The sequence below is a fragment of the Podarcis muralis genome, chromosome 5 (genome assembly GCF_964188315.1).
Source record: "Podarcis muralis chromosome 5, rPodMur119.hap1.1, whole genome shotgun sequence".
NCBI classification, from domain to species: domain Eukaryota; kingdom Metazoa; phylum Chordata; class Lepidosauria; order Squamata; family Lacertidae; genus Podarcis; species Podarcis muralis.
The window spans coordinates 50355714-50373142 of record NC_135659.1 but is presented as its reverse complement, the minus strand read 5'-3'; the positions used below and the strand labels follow the sequence as shown (position 1 = coordinate 50373142).

General features: G+C 43.7%; 2 protein-coding genes across 3 annotated transcripts in view; one reads left to right on the top strand and one right to left on the bottom strand.

Annotated features, from left to right (window-relative positions):
• The window catches only part of BTBD19 (BTB domain containing 19), a 50815-nt gene extending 43325 nt beyond the window's left edge, over positions 1 to 7490 (bottom strand). The window contains exons 1-2 of one of the 2 annotated variants that reach the window (XM_077928781.1): positions 7149 to 7490; positions 1580 to 1787 (exon numbers count right to left, since the gene is read on the bottom strand). In XM_077928781.1, coding sequence (XP_077784907.1) covers positions 1580 to 1787; positions 7149 to 7237 — 297 coding nt within the window. In that variant the 5' untranslated portion in view covers positions 7238 to 7490. The remainder of the gene's footprint in view (positions 1 to 1579; positions 1788 to 7148) is intronic. The other variant, XM_077928780.1, reaches the window with a different exon arrangement.
• Positions 7491 to 12849: 5359 nt separating this feature from the next.
• On the top strand, positions 12850 to 15599 carry DYNLT4 (dynein light chain Tctex-type 4). Its single transcript, XM_028732024.2, has 2 exons — positions 12850 to 13022; positions 14794 to 15599. Exon 2 carries the CDS (start codon positions 14814 to 14816, stop codon positions 15519 to 15521), a length of 708 nt encoding a protein of 235 aa, XP_028587857.2. The 5' UTR covers positions 12850 to 13022; positions 14794 to 14813; the 3' UTR covers positions 15522 to 15599.
• Positions 15600 to 17429: the final 1830 nt, after the last annotated feature.

Here is a 17429-nt window from a genome sequence, read left to right as displayed (position 1 = left end):
TTTCCACAGTGATTGATATAAAACAAGGCTAGAATAATATATCTACAGATCAAAACTGAAACTTTTGACCAGCATGATGACAGCAATTTCTTTCCCAAAACCAAGCCCAGAACAGAATTCTGTGAATCTAGATCAGGGCAGGGGACCTGTGACCCTGCAGATGTTGTTGGACTCCCAATTCCAATCAGACCCAGTCCACATATCCTATGGTCAGGGATGGTGGAGGGCCACAGCTCCTCATCCAAATAAACAGCTTCATCCAGATGGAACTTTCCAACAAAGAAAAGGTCCCTGAATCAGTAAGAGAAAAATGTGGTCTTCCCTGCTTGCTAATGCACAATGGGGAAGAGGCGCAGACCAAATTATCTGTATTCTGCAATCACTGCACAAGTGAACAAGAGAGCCCCTATCATAAACATTTGTTAAAAATAAAACGTAAAATAGAGAAGGGTTAGTTAAAAAGAGGATGTGCCACACATATGACATTGATGGAGAGAATTGGATTTTGTGGTGCTCATCAGAGACTTTCCTTCATCTCTGCCAGTAAAAAAGCCTCCATTTTATGAGCTTGCTGCTCCATTTTAGGTGCTAAACATAATCTTGAAACTACTGCACTGACTCACAAGTAATTTCATTGCCTTACTTGGCTGCAGTCTCAAATCACTAGGAGATGCACAGATCTGATTCAACAGCTTTTAAATTAAGAAAAACCTAAGTAACAACCCAATTATGTGGAAGCTGCTAATGGTGGTTGATTAAGTCAGCATTCTTGCACAGACACCCAGCCCACATCCTCTCCCAGTTTCTAGATCTTTTGCAGTGAAAAGAGACAGGATTTTCAGAGCTCAAAGCAATGGCTCTGTGATACAAGACAGAGATGCTAGAGACAGGGCAATGCAGCAGAGGATGGAGCAAATCCAACACTAAGACACTGATGCTACTCAGCTTTCAAATATCACTACTGTTTTACTAGAACTGAGTCTTAGCACATTCAGCCAAGTAACAGCTGCATTATACCAGGGTGGTTGCTGCCCTTTCTGTGGTTGAGATTAAGTACGTATGTGGGGTGCATAATGATTCTTTCCAGGTGAATAGATTGCTATGAGCAGGGCCTCCCTCTCTCTCTCCATTATCAGCATAATCACTAACATATCTGTTTTACCAGATTGCCATTATAAATATAGCGCATAATAAGCAGAAGTGACTTACTTCAATCATCATCATCTTATGGACGAAAACATCATCCACCTTTGCTTTTTAACAACAATAGACTGTGTGGGTTACTTTTTATAGAGAAATATATATGTACAGTACCCATGATTTAAAATTGCGTACACTGAATCTGCAAACAGGACCAGCAGTAAAAATCAGACACACAATGGAAAAGGTTGCGGGGAGGACCTATTATTATCTGTCAAGACTCATGTTGGTAACATTTTTTACTTGATCTGCAAGGGTGACTTAAAAGGTTTGTGTTTCCTCATAAGCACATTAATAATACCATTTACTAATTTTAAGCCATTCTCCATTTACTCACTTCACTGCAAGCCAAGCCTGTACTAATACAAGTCATACTTACAATGCTGTTGTTGAGGGTGACATTATTGGTGTACAGATACTCAATGACTGCGAGGAACACCTCTGGCTGCACGTGGCTCAGGATCAGTGGGGCTTCTATCTCCTGGGGCTGGCTTAACATTGCATGGAGTGCCTGGCAGCGGGAAGTGAGGAGGCAGCGATGGGCAAAGATTTCCTTCTGCTCTCTGCCTACCAGAAATGTCACATCACTGTGGGAAAACAGGCAATGAGTTTACCATGCACACTTCTCAACACCCTGCCCTGCTCTCCCCTTTCTCCAGCTACTCTCCCCATTGAGAACCATCTTGCAGAGTTCAGCTGGCCTGTGCTCAAAGAAAATTTGCAGTAGGTGTGCTTGAATACATGAAAAAGGTGTCCTGTTTGAAGTCCGAACAGGACAGGGAACACATTTCTCCCCCCCCTCCCCAAAGAAAGGACAATCACATTTTTCTAGGGACAGGTGGCAACCCGAGTGCCAGATTTAGTCCTAGAATAAATGAAGCAGTAATAGTAATCCATCAAGCAGAGAGCCTTCTCTTCAGCACCGCATGAACAAAGACAGTCACCATACAGAAAGAATGGAGTAAGAGCTTCCCAGACAGAGGATGTGACATTAACCTCAACAGTTCTCATTTTAGAAATAAAGCATAAAGCACTTGAATGGGGCTTTTAATAGCACACTTGATTTCCTGCTGTTCCTCCTCAGTTTCAGCAAACTCGAAAATACACTATGTATTGTTTCCTGGGGTCGAACTACATGTTACAAGAGAAGAGCCCTGCTGGATCAGGCTGAAGGCCCATCAAGTCCAACATCATGCTCTCTCAGTGGCTAAACAGATGCCCCGGGGAGTTCACAAGTAATAGCACCCTCCCCATTTGTGCTGATATTCAGAGGCATGCCACCTCCAGAATCATGGCTGGAAGCCACAGGTAGCCTTATCCTCTATGAATTTGTTTAACCCCCTTTTAAAGCCTTCCATGTTTGTGGCCATTATTATATCCTGTAATACTACAAATTACACGTGTGGGTGCCTCTAATCTGATCCAGAACCAAACCAGGGGGGGAAATCCCCTTACAACTCCACCCCTTCAGTGCTGGGTTTGAGCTGCAGGGGGTGGGGAAGGGGGCACATACTGGAAATTTGGGTAAAAAATGCCCGAATGCAGGCACATCTATGTAGCTCGTGTAATGTATTGCTTGCTTTTCTCCACCCCAGGGTGACCTGGATGGGACTCTGAAGGGTGGGTGGGCATAGAGCCTGAAGTGGATCAGGAAGCAACAGCATGGCAAAAAGGATGAATAAGTTTAACACAAGTGGCTGCACATGACCAGATCAGCATGAAGTAGAAGTGGAATAATTTGGCAGTCTACATGGGCTTAAGTAAAGCAGCCACCTGATGCTTACTTCTGTGTTCCAAGCAGTGTTATGAATTGCCCAATTGTATATGTAAGGGCACCAGAGCTATAGAAAGGGCCTGCTACAGTTGCTTTGAGTCGAAGCACGGATGTAGGAAGATTTCCCTGCCACATTACAGTACACGGGTATGTAAACCCAGGTAGCCACAGCAGGGCCTGTTCTGTAACTGACTTCACTTCACTTCATTTTCCATTACCTTAGCGGCTTTCTCGCTGACCTCTATGTACGTACCAGAAAACTAATCTGCATTTTTGACTCACACCTGTTCGTAAAATGTCAGTTCCTCTGAAACAAAACAATCATCTCAGTTGCTAACTACACCAACGCAAACAGCCGCAGTAGCATATTATAGAAAGTATCAGTTGCTAAATAAGCTGCACTTTCCCTGAGCTTTTCCCAGCCCTGAGCTAGCACCAGTTGAATAATATCATGCAGGTGGCAGCCTTGCTGCAGGAGGGCAGGGGGACACCAACACTTGAAAGTAAAAGCAGGGGACACACATGTTCCATTGTTGAAGATGGAGTGTAAATTAAATCAGTATAAAGTGAAAGTACCACAAAATAGCATCCACTACTGTAGACCAAAGGAGGCAGCCTTCTGTTAAATGTCTTTTTATTAGTGGGAAGCATTACGCCTCTAAAGAAGATATTGCACTAGTATAATTTTTGTTATAATGATTGGTGATGATATTGTTATTGTAATAATAATAATAATAATAATAATAATAATAATAATAATAATAATACACCATGATGCTATGTGCAACTAATTAAGTCATAGGTGCTATCCATAGGAGGCTGGAATATTCACACAAGCACATTCATGGGCATAGCCAGGGTTGTTGGGGGGCAGGCCTTTTGTTAAGGGGCAGAACCCCAGTTTGCTATGTATTTCTATTGATTTTTATTGATTATGGGGGGGCAGCTGCCCCTCCCTGCCTCCCCCCTTGGCTACGCCCATGAGCACATTCCATTCAGCACCCTCTCACAATGGACATGCTAATGAGGAGGAGAAAATATCATTTTTTTCAATGACAACATAATATAGTTTGACAGCTAGGAAAATGCAGTATTCATTCAGCAATGGCTCTGAATCCCCAAGGAACAAATAGGAATCAACACTGTGCAAAACCAAACAAACCATCTCTCTGGAAAGACCCTCAGTGGAGGAATAAAATGGTCTCCTCATATGCAGTTGGGATAGCTCCTCATCAGCACTACTGCAATGTACAAATACAATCTGCTTAAAATCTCCTTGCAAATTTGGGGGACTTTTAAAAAAAAATTAAAGTGATGCAGAAATATGATGGATTGAAATTAAGTATGGAAAAATGAGAAACTGATAAAAACTGAAATTTCATCTAGAATGTAGAGGCAGGCTCCTCTATATTCAGTAACCACATAATGCAATTCTGTATGGTAAGCCCCTAGAAAAATCCCTTATATCCTGACCAAATTCTTCATGGGAAGAGAATCTTCACCATGCAATCCTCGATTGCTATATCTCTAAATTAGATATTGTAATTGGGAAATATCCTGTTTATTACAGATGAAAATCATGCAATGTGATCACTGTACCAGTAGCACAATTCGGATTGGGAAAGCATTTAGAAAAACACATCTTGATAGTTCCAAAAAGCAAGGCAACCCACATTGAATAAGGAGGGAAATCTCCACCTCAAATTCTGCTTAAGTATCAGCCATTTCTGATAGCTTGGAGGACAAAAAATGATTGTCGGTTCTAAGATGAATTAAACGTATGAAGTAATACTAAGAAACTAATTAATGCATCGATCCTCAAACTTTTACTCAACCAGCATTAACAGATTAGGGCATTAGCACAAACTGAAGCTCCAATTTTTAAATGAATTTCACAGGATTAATGCCCATCTCATGTTGTATGTAATATCAAGTAAGCAATCAAGGAAGTAGGGCTGAGAATCCTTTGAGAGAAGCCTAGCTTCAGTCCTGGGCCCATCATCTGAGGCACAGATGAGGTAACATGACATATACACAGAAGCTCAATCTGATCAATAAAACAGGTGAAAGCAGCTAATTGTTTCAAAATGTTGTTGTCCATGTAGCACAGTGATGGCCAAACTTGGCTCTCCAGTTGTTTTGAGACTACAGTTCCCATCATCCTTGACCACTGGTCCTGTTAGCTAGGGATGATGGGAGTTGTAGTCTCAAAACAACTGGAGAGCCAAGTTTGGCCATCACTGTGCTACATGGGCAACAACTTTTTGAAACAATTAGCTGCTTTCACCTGTTTTGGGACTACAATTCCCATCATCCTTGACCACTGGTCCTGTTAGCTAGGGATGATGGGAGTTGTAGACTCAAAAGAGCTGGAGGGCCAAGTTTGGCCATCACTGATGTAGCACCTCTAAACATAGATCAGAAGCGGGTTGTGAAGGGCCAATCATCACTGTCGGGAAATGGGAGTGTGCTCAGGCACTGCATAACAGGAATCAAGAGATAACAGGCTCTCCGTGCAGTTAAGAGCTATTACATGGAACCTTTTTAAGTACCAAGTTCCCGGTAAGTAGTACTTCACTCAAGAGGGTAGCATCTTTGGAGAGGATGCTTATGATGCATCTCTTCAATAACTATTACCTAACAAGTATCAGTATTAACACAGAAAATCCAGTGGATGTTAACCAGCAAAGGCATTCTTGGTACAGGGGGCTGAAGCCCTGAGTCTTTTGTACGGGCCCCCATATCTCCGGTCCTTTTGTGCAGGGTCCGCCTTTTTAAAATGCAGGATGTGCATCTAAGTGCAGCAATGGTTAGACCTGAGCCACCTACCAGCTTCATTTGTCTAAAGGTACCCTATAATATTCATGCAAGGTTGTTGCTGATCTGTTTCATGACCCTTTAAGTACCTAGCAACACTATTGTTAATCAGAGTGGTCAGCAGGACATGCAGCATGTTGCCAAAATAATCCCACATTTGTTGAAAGCAAGATGTTGGTGTGGACAGCTCACTGGCCTGGCCTGTAAATTGTGCTCAAGGCTACACCAGTGTTCCCCCCCCCCCCTTGTTTATGAAAGATAGATTCTGGTGTTACAGGGAAGGCAAAGCTGTGACTCAGAAAGAGGCAGATAACAAGGTGTAAAAGACCCAATGTGGAGTGCTATGGTGCCATGATGGGGATCCTAGCATGGACAGGGCCCTTAGCCTTGGGCAGGGCAATGGATGAAAGGTAGGAATCTGCCACTCCATACATCCCCAGCCCCTTGTAGGATTGCTCTGCTGTGCCCATCAATTGAACCAGTTTTGTCAACCTGGCACCTTCCAGTTGTTCTGAACTACAAGCAGGCTGGGGGTGATAGGAGTTTGATGGTCAAAACATCTAGAGGGCATCAAACTGGTGAAGTAAAGGCTGAATTGTATGATATTTTGGGTAGCCAAAGCATTCCCAACTGACACAATAATGCACAGCCAATCACTCATGCTGTGCCTCTGGTATATACGGTTTCACCTTTACTATCATCTCCACATGAACAAACAACAACAGAAAAGCTCATAGGAAGAGCTGACCCATGCCTTAATAACATATTTTGTATTCTAATCTGCTTATTTATTTCACACACAAAATATACCACTTGTTTGTAGAAAAAAACATCAGAGCAGTTTACAAAAAGATAAAGTAATAGACTTATCACTAAAAAGTTTACAACTGTGATTTAAAAACAAACTGTTCCAACCTCCCTCCCAATAATGCATACAAAAAATATTTCATCAGACTATTTGCACCTGGGTGCGAGGATAATTGTCCTTTCTTTGATAATTTTAAAACCTTTTTCAGATATCCCCTCCCACTTTTCATGATCCCTAAAAGCAGAGGATCCAAGATAACACCATCATATGTGGTATCATTCACCGCAGTATTTCTGTACTGCTTCCAAACATGTAACACTTCCCTGACAGTCATGAGCCAAATCTGCAAGAGAGATTGGCAGATAGTGGAGCAGGGTGGGGTCTGTTTCTTCTCTTCACAGTGACCCAGTATTATGAATCTTCCCAGCTCAACTGCCTGGCAGAGCTAACTTAAAACCTGCTCTCCAGTTTACCTCCCTGTTGTGGCCTTCACTCCCAGCTCCACCTTGATCCCCAGGCTCTCTTAGCTAGGTCTTCCAGCTGGCTCACCTGAACTGTGGGTTGTTGATGAGAGTCCTGAGGGCGGCAGCAAAGGCAGCTGAATCCCCTAGCAGGACAGCTGAGCAAGGAGAGGCCATAGTTAGGGAATGGGCTCCGGATCAGGATCAGGACCAGGCCTAGGAGAGCAGGGCAGCAGGCACGCTCAGGGGCTCAGCGGGGGCTTCCTTGGCCTGGCTGTCTGTGATAAAGATATAGCTGAGAGAAGTCACGGCTGGCTGGGCGCTCAGCTGCAAGGCAGGAATGCAGAGAAAGGCCAGAAAAGGGGGAAGCAACACAGCTCATTGCCAGGCAACAGCAGCTGCCCAGGCCCTAAAATCCAGCTGCTCTGGGAGGGACCACAGAAATCCTGAAGGGAAAGGCTTTTGTAAAAAGAGGGAGCAACGCGCCAAAACAGTCTGGAGAATGTGGAAAAATGAGAGGGTGGGGGTTAAATAAATAAGGAAAGGGGGATAGACTCATTCCAGGGGCTGTCTTAAGCAAGCAAACTGGACCTTTGTGTGTTGAGGAAACTGCCTGCATGGGGGGTTTTTTTGGGCGGGAGAAGATCAGAACCGGCTCAAACTTGGCAGGAGCTCATCCTTGGCATGGGGAGGTCACAGGACTGCCAGCTCCTCTGTCAGCGAAATGAAAATGACACATCTCTGCATCTGGTATCCTCAGTGTTTCTGCTTTGCCACAGAGTTGCTAAGGTCTTTTGCATAATTTCCTGAAGGCATATAGAAATGATTGCTTCATTGTCGCAGAATGCATGTGTGTGTGCACATGTGACAAAAAGAGAGATTGTGATGTGTTGAGGTCATATGACATCCACGTATAACAGACTCCAGCACTATCTTTCTGTCAGTAGTAGCTCAGGCCAATGCAGAGGTGTAGATTGGGTGGGAGAAGGTGAGTGGAAATGTTTAGGATCATAGCAACATCCTTAGGAACATATACCTGGCCAGGCACTCAAATAGTTCAAAGGCCTTTGACACTGAACATCCTGCCTGCTCTCAAAGGGCCAATTCTTAAATTACGGTACCTAATTGGTGTGGTTAATGTTTCTGTGGTTCCCTCCAGGCCAATGTTTTATTGTGGCCATATTTCGCAACATGTGAATTAGTGTCAGATATTGTTGTTGTTGTTGTTGTTCCTATTTTATTTATACCCCACCCATCTGGCTGGGTTTCCCCAGCCACTCTTTATTATTCCTCTTTATTAGCTCTGCAATACTTTATTAGTTCTGCAATACTTTCCCAATGCTACTACATTATTGCTATCCAGACAGCCTATAGCACAGTAAAAATGGGACAACAAACCCAGAACATCTGCAGGGAGTTACGGAATGTGCACTGATTGGAAATGAAGCAGTATGACCACCCCAAAACTTTTGCAGCCGTGAATAGCATTGAAAGCAGAATCATGTATAACCACCCTGAAAGCATCATAATGAGTGTACAATAAAATGGACGCCCTTAATTATTATGTCCCACAGCTGAAGTAATGTCTGAAGCAGGGATACCACTTGGGAGGAGGGGCAGATGACATCATAACTCCCCATATCCATGCCACAATGCTATCTGGCCCCAAGGAGAGGTGAAACTAGCAGTGACATGGGGAAAGGGTCATATTATCTGACACACACTCCTACATACACAGGCGACTTGTTTCAGCACCACCAGACCAGTGTGAGAAGTTAAATAAAACATAATAAGTGGCCCTAGTTAACAGCCCCTGTCACTTTTAGGAGGTAGCTCCCATTTGGTCTTTGCCTCTGTGATGCGAATGAGACACTGCTAACACCTACTCCCTCAGGCTTTCATTCAAACCCAAATACTGCCTTAAACTACCGTAACTGGCCTAGCTAATGGTCTGAAGTGCCAGTCCATTGTATCTGTTAAGGCACTTTTGAATGGGCAGGGGTTATGTAGTTCCATCAATGAAGCTAGGTTGGTCTGTTTGTGGATGGGAGCCTTATCAGGAAAGTCATATTAAAGGTGCAGGAGCTTAGCTCAATTTCTGAAACAGTCACTGGGCAACCCCACTTGTAAGTAACCTAAACCTATCCTTAGCTGAGGAGCTGCCCTACATAGGTTTCATGCTGTTGAAATAATATCTTTGGGAGACTGTCGGTCTCCACAAGGCCTTCTGGGGCTGAAGGCTCTTTAATCAAATCCTTAAGGTTTACTGCCCAAGGTACTGAAGCCTAGTTAATGTCTAAAGCGAGATGTACATTAGTGGCTTAAAGCTCAGCAACTTTGTTTTCCTGCTCAGCATTTCAAGTTGCATTTGCGTGTTGCTGTGTGCACCAGAGATACTTCAGGGACCTGTTTGGTTTTCCCACGCCTGCAACTCCACCATCCTAGAATTTATGAAGCTGTCATCTGACATGTGCAACAGCTGTCTCAAATGTACACCCCTCAGCTTTACTGCAAAGGGAACAAGACTTACATTTTCAAATCAGATGGAAGCTGGTTTGAGGGAAATAACACCAACAGCAGTATTTCCCAAGAAACTACATGACATATAGGAATTGTGGCGAATGTCATGTATCCCCGGCTTTGAATACCAGTGGTGAGAGTGCACTGGAAACAGAGTGAGCGGTAATGTGTACGCAGACTAAGTTAAAAACTGCTCTCTCCTATCCCTGGAACAAAGTGTGCAATACACTTCCATTTGTATAACTCTCTGCCTGGCAATTAAGTGCTGTTCCTGTCAAAATTGTTTTATTATGCAGGTAAAGAAAGCAGTCTGTGTTAGTCAGAAATCACCTGACCGCAGCTGGACCCCCACATCGCTTTATTTCCTCTAAAAAGAGATACGTGGAAAGTGCCTTTTGACTTCTACTTAAATGTCAGATTTGACCCGGCATCAGTGAACACCTTTAGCTTGGACAATAGATCAGACCTGACTGTTTGCAGGAAGTGGATGGCAAGTGCTTGGATGAAGGGTAACCAAAGCTATCACTGGAACCGATGGAGCCACAGGGGAGCTGCAACCATGGCAACCTGATAACATACGAATAGGTTCGACATTTGATCATAGCCAACTGTATACTTAATGGCACATTCTTCATGTATATATGTAAATAATAAAACCATGATGGGCTTCTTCCTTCTGGGGAAATGCACCAGAGTTGCACCAGTGAAGGAGCAGACAGGACTGAGCACCCCTTCACCCTGCAATTTATTTGCTCCAAATCACCCCTTTCTGGTGCTGCTTTGCAGTTAAGCAATAGGGCCTGTCACGGTTTCATTACATGCATTCACGTGCAGCTGGTAGCTAGATCATAAGGCTCTGTTGATGGCATCTCAACAAATTTAATCCGGCTTTGAGTAGCTTTAGTCAGCCAATGTACTTTTCTATTTTATTTGGGAATGTGTGTATGTGTCAGAGTGGCAATCTATGCATCATAAGAAAAGGGGACACAGATTTGCAGTGCTAATTTATATGCATGGATGCAATTTTTAAAAATATATATAAAGAAAATACATCTGCCCAACTTTGTGGCCTATGTGCCTACTTCCCACTGTTCTCCCTTCTTATGGTTCCTTATCTTTAAACCAAATTTGGCTCAGGTAGCCCTTGAAATAGAGAACTGTACTCTGCCAGCCCTTCAAATGGAGGAATGTCCCCTTTATGGTAGGACACATGGGCATCCGTGTTGGGGTGTGTGTGTGTGTGTGTGTGTGTGTGTGTAGACATGCCTATAATTAATTTTATCTAATAAATAATTCAGTGGTACCTCAGGTTACAGATGCTTCAGGTTACAGACGCTTCAGGTTACAGACTCCACTAACCCAGAAATAGTACCTCGAGTTAAGAACTTTGCTTCAGGATGAGAACAGAAATCGTGCTCCGCCGGCGGCACAGCAGGAGGCCCCGTTAGCTAAAGTGGTACCTCAGGTTAAGAACAGTTTCAGGTTAAGAACGGACCTCCAGAACAAGTTAAGTTCTTAACCCGAGGTACCACTGTATTTGACTAACCAAATAGTAGGAACTATTTCTGGAATACAAGGTACTCAGTAGGTTTTTTAAAGAGCCATGCTGTTCTGGAACCAGTAACAAACCTTGTAAAATAGACATATTATTATTAAGTTTCTTCTTTCCTTTCCATTAGGCACACTAAGGAAAAAGAGAGCAAATAAATGAAATCCAGTTGTTGTAACTGGCAATTCCAAAATAAGCCCATTGTGAGACGGTGTTTTGTCTACATCAGCAGGACTTGGGCCTACAGTGAGAATGAGGGTCAAACTAGAATTGTTTGGATGAAGCTCATGCAATTCGCAAGTCAATGGGAAGTGTGAGGAGCCTCATAACTGTGTGGTGGAAAGGAAAGAGAGACCTACACTCCTCTCTCTGCCATGGTACTGACTTCCCCACCACACCCTGCCTACAAAGATCCTATGCTCTGAAGCTGATCTTTGCTATCCATAGGAATCCTCCCTGATTGCCAAAGGTAAGGTAAAGGTAAAGGTACCCCTGCCCGTATGGGCCAGTCTTGACAGACTCTAGGGTTGTGCGCCCATCTCACTCAAGAGGCCGGGGGCCAGCGCTGTCCGGAGACACTTCCGGGTCACGTGGCCAGCGTGACATCGCTGCTCTGGCGAGCCAGAGCCGCACACGGAAACGCCGTTTACCTTCCTGCTAGTAAGCGGTCCCTATTTATCTACTTGCACCCGAGAGTGCTTTCGAACTGCTAGGTTGGCAGGCGCTGGGACCGAACAACAGGAGCACACCCCGCCGCGGGGATTCGAACCGCCGACCTTTCGATCAGCAAGCCCTAGGCGCTGAGGCTTTTACCCACAGCGCCACCCGCGTCCCTGTATTGCCAAAGGTAGGTTCACTTAAAATGCATACAGCAACTTCAAAGAGGGCACAGTTTTTTCAGGAGTGTGGCAGGAAGAGAAGGAGTTCCTGGGCTCCTCCAGAATTTCACATTCATGATTATTCGGTACTCATGATGCTACCTGGGCAGTCATACACAATCCCACTTTCAATGCTGTTTGAGGTTTTGAGGCCGTATGGCTTTGTTTCCATTCAGTATATATCCTGTAACTTCCTGCTGGTTTACTTTTGTCCTCCTGAAGTCATGTGCAGCTCCTCCAGACAGCAATAATGAGGTAGCTTTGGGGAAGCATCACAGAACAAACCAGCAAAGCAGAATAAACCTGCCACTCATGCATTATCATTGTGTCAAGGACATGTTGAAGAATATACCTTCAATCAAACACCAGTCTGGAGAGATCTACTCTCTCTCTCTCTCTCTCCCAAGGTTCCAAGGCTGCTGAAGTTCATGCAGTTAATATCACATCCAGTTTGGACAACAAGCTATATTCAGCTATGAACCACAGACACAAATAGGAAGGGAAATATGTGGGGTCAGAATGTATGACCTCATGGAGGCCCCTTGACTGAGAACAGAACCCCATTCGTTTGGCCTAGCACTTCAGTGGCTACAAGGGACATTAGGCCATAACCAAATATTTCCTCTGCCCACCCCTCCCCATGAAGCATAGAAGCATTAACTGCCACACACACACACTCTAATTTGTGCAAAAATAATGTGAGTGAGACAGTCTCCACGGAGACCATGTATTTCGGGTGGCAGCCTGCCCAGTCCTCCTGCAATGCCTTCGATGGCTTTCCCCATTGAACTGTCACATTAAACAGCCAATGATTTACCAGGGGAGGGGAGGGAGTTGAATAAGGCAGGGAGGTAGGGGTGAGGGCATTGGCAGGTCCTTGCAACAAGCCTGAGCAAGCTTTAGCAAGATGAAGGATATTAAACAGCTTCTACAGCCTATCTCTTGACCACGGATGTAGCAGGACTCAACTTCTATCAAGCCCTCTGGCCTCTGTGTGAGGCTTCGTTGCTTCCAGGTAAGATAGGCCAGATGCGAACATCACTGTGGTCCATCTCTATAAATCACACCTTTTGCTGACTGAGCAAAATATTTTCCTGATGTTTTCAATGATTTTCTCGCATGCTCTGGCACTCGTGTGTGCTGTGCACACAAGATCACTTAATGGGAATTAATTACCCGTAATCACATTTTAGTCATCCTTTTTGCTTAATCAGTATCAGGTGAGGTTAAGCATGCGCCTATTTTTCACCTAATGTGTATTTGAAAATGGAGGAGGGAGATTTATACTGTTCTGTTTAGTTAATCTGACCTAAAATGCAAAAGGTTACCAGATGGTTGTGAGACTTCCATTACTTTCAGTTGAAAGACCCAGGGCTTTTTTTCAGCCAGAACTTGCCCAAATTCAGTTCCAGCACCTGTCAGGTGGGTGCCATTGCCATTATAAGAGAACAAGGGAGGTGTTCATGGTGTGTTCCGGCACCTCTTTTTCTAGAAAAATATCATTGGCCATGGGAAATCATTCCTTTCTTGTTTTTCTGTGGTTGTTCAAATAAAGGGCATGGAAGTCAGTTGAAAAAGTAATAGATCTGTGCTGTTATCATGTAAACGTTTCCTTAAAAGATAGGATGCTGTTTCTAATCAAATTAGCCATATTTTACTTAATTTCCTAACCTGCTCTATCTCCAAGAGCTTAAGGCGCCTACAGTCCTACAAAAATGTTATTATAACTATTCTATGCCAAATAAATCATAGGATTAAATAATAATAAAAATTAAAACTGGGTTTTTAAAAATAGCAAAGAAAGGAAAGGAAATCATGTCTTAATTTATCCCTACATAGATGTGATCTCTAGTATGCATCCTCACTCCCTTTCAGGCAGTTTGTAGTATGTATTGCTTCCAATCCCAACAGAAAAGAAGTGAAGAAGGCTCTGAAATAATTTTGCAGCTGTTCTTTCCACTCTTCCTTCTTGGTTTTAATGTCCCTGGCAATGACCCATTTATTCCACTTCCTTTGATGTTTTTTTTCTTAAGACTCTTGCCTCATAGAATCTGGAGTTACAGACTTATTGGAAAATCTCAGTTTTCATGTGTAATTTTTAAACGTAATAAAACTACTTCTTAGCCTTTTGAGCTAAAGGTCTATTTCCTGCAACGATTGACTAATTCCTTAGAACTCGGCTTGCACCAGTATTCTAGAAAACAGCCAGTTTGGGGATGCAAGTTTCAACCAGAGAAGCAATGGGCAGGACCTGCTTTCAACCCCCGCTTCCTAGAACCACTCTCTCCCCTCCCCAACACTTTTTTCCTTGATGGACAGATCCAGCCTCTGCGCTTGGATGTGGTAAACCAGGGAAGGAGTCAGTTCCTCTATCCCAAGTGCCATCCCTTTCTTTCTTTCATCCATCTGTCCTTTCTTAACATATTTATCCACTGCCCTTTTGCCCAATAATGTGCCCCCCTCCCAGGGCAGTAAACCAAACAAATCAAGGCCTAAATCTCAATAAAAACATGCAAACTTAAAAACAAACCTAAAATAGCAGCAAAAAGCATCCAAAAATAACTGCATAAAGTCATGCAATGACATTCTCAGATACTCTGGTCACACAGACATTTGTACGTTGCTGGTTTTGCCTGGTGTTTGAAGGAGGGAGTCAACATTTTCTTTTTGAGGAATGCTCAAACTTTTGTCCAGATGAACAAAGAAATGGGTTGCTGGGAGTACAGTGGCCCTAGTGAGCAGTAATGTATCAATGTAATTTAGTTTTTCTTTCCCTTGTGTCCCAGGAGTTGATTACTACTTAGGCATGGCAGAGCGGCCTCAGGTACTGTCCCAGGAAACTCTAAACCAGATGATGTCCTCAGAGGGCACAGACACTGACCATCCGAAGGCAGGGCCTCTCTCTCTCCCCCTGCACTCCCAGTCAACAGATATGGCACCCAAGCCACTACTTCGCTTGCAGAGTATCGAAGAAGGGAAAGCCCCCTTTCCACCATCCCGGAGAAGCTCCATCATGAGCATCCTCAATGCTCCCTTTCCCAGCAGGAGGAACTCGCTGGCTGCTGGGGGAAGGCGGCTCTCCATTGGACCCTGGATGCATTGTGGCCGAGTGAGTTTCTCTGGGTTACCACTCTTTGAGCCCATGCGGGAGGCGCACTATGAAAATAGCTACAAGACGAAGCCAGATGAAGGCTGCAAATTTAATGCCTCCCAAGTGCAGCAAGTTCTTGAATCTGTCCTAGCCACCTACCTAGGGGATGCCAAGTATAACCCTGCAAACGGTGGGCAGGTGGCCAAGAACCTGTCAGACCTCATCCGGAACAGAATCAAAGAGCTGATCCCACCTCGCTACAAGCTGGTGTGTAATGTCTTTCTGGGCCAACAGGCCAACCAAGGTCTGCGCATTGCTAGTCAATCCCTCTGGGATGTGGAGAACGACAGTTTTGCATCTGCCACTTTCACTAACTCATCACTCTTTGTTGTGGCCACAGTTCATGGACTCTATTTTGAATGAGCTTGCTTTGCTGATCCTAAAGTTCCTTCTCCCTTACCTGTTGTGACAAGCTAGCAATAAAATAAGTACATAATGTGACTTGGGTAGTTATTACCCATATTTAATTTAAGCTGATATGAAATAGTTGAAGAATTTAATATCCGTAGTATCATTTGTCAGATAAAAACGTATTACAGTACAGTTGTATCTTGGAAGTTGAACGGAATCTGTTCCAGAAGTCCGTTCGACTTCCAAAACGTTCGAAACCAAATTGCGGCTTCTGATTGGCTGTAGGAAGCTCCTGCAGCCATTCAGAAGCTGCGGAAGCCCAACTGGACGTTCGGGTTCCAAAAGAACATTCGCAAACCAGAACAATCATTTCCAGGTTTGTGGCATTCGGGAGCCAAAATGTCCGAGTTCCAGGGCATTTGACAACCAAGGTACGACTGTAATATGAAATAGAAGGGTTCTGATGGCTCAGGAGCTATTAGTTTCTATTTAGCTTAACTTTAGGCTGCTTATTTACCTACACATAGACAGTACAATATAGAGAGAGTAATATATTCTAGCATCAATCTAATTCCCAAAGACATGAAAGAACCATGAGTGCAGTGAAAATAGCTACCAGCGCAGTTTTGCAAACACTCAAAGGAGTTTACAGAGCATTAAACTACATAGATTCTACAGCAGTTCTCAGGCTTCTGCTTGTGCAAGATGTTGTGTAACCACTTGTGCAAGCAGAAGAACATTGGGAATCTTTTCCACAAGTAGAAAGGTATCTTTCTTCATGCACAAGTTGTAAGAGCCTCTATCTATATCTCCCTATGACCAAATACAGTTGCTTATGGAAAACATGCATCTACTGATGATTCAGTACATATCAGCATCAACTTCATGAGAAAAGTAAGTACAGAAAAGGCATGAAATATTCATAAATACCAATGTATTTCCATCTACTGTATAGTGTGGAGATGACTCAAAGTTAGGACACTGGCTTCAACTGTAACAATCCTGGATTTGGGTGCCTGTATTTGCCATGAATTCTCTGCAAGGTGCTGTAAGAAGTTACAGGCTTACCGTAATTTAAACCCGTTGCTAGAAGATACCGTTTTTCATGTGGGTGTGCTTTGAACAGTTTGTATCTGTGCAATTATCTGATTGTGCCAGAAAAATAATTCCATCTATCAACCCACTTGCCTGTACAGTTGTTTCTTAGATGAATAAGAAGAATCTCCATGAGACTTTTTTTCCCTTTTGGTAGGTATGAGGGTGTGGAGAGGAGATGGAATGGACTAACTCCATGACCTCAGGAGGCTCTAACATCTCAAGCCATCTTAATAAGCTTTTCACATAAACTTTGCTGCAGCCAACATTCAGAAAAAGTCTCAGTGCTGATTAAGAATGACAACTTTCTTCACCCTGATAAACATTTGGCAAATCAACACACAGCAAACAAAGGCTACAATCCCATGTACACTTAATGGTGAATACATGTACAGTGGTACCTCGGGTTAAGTACTTAATTCGTTTTGGAGGTCCGTTCTTAACCTGAAACTGTTCTTAACCCAAAGCACCACTTTAGCTAATGGGGCCTCCCGCTGCTGCCGTGCTGCTGCTGCATGATTTCTGTTCTCATCCTGAAGCAAAGTTCTTAACCCGAAGTAATATTTCTGGGTTAGCAGAGTCTGTAACCTGAAGTGTATGTAACCTGAAGCATATGTAACCTGAGGTACCACTGTACATATGACCAAGCATTAAATTTAACAAACCAATCACCACATGTAGGAGGAAGTGTTGGACTAGGACCTGGGAGACCAGGGTTCAAATTCCCACTCAGTTATGAAGCTTTCTGGATGACTTTGGGCCAGTCACCACCTCTCAGCTTAACTTACCTCACAGGGGTTTTGTGAGAGTAAAATGGGGAGGGGA

Bases quoted from the DNA above. Each gene is read 5' to 3' on its own strand.
- DYNLT4 (XM_028732024.2), top strand. From the start codon at position 14,814: ATGGCAGAGCGGCCTCAGGTACTGTCCCAGGAAACTCTAAACCAGATG.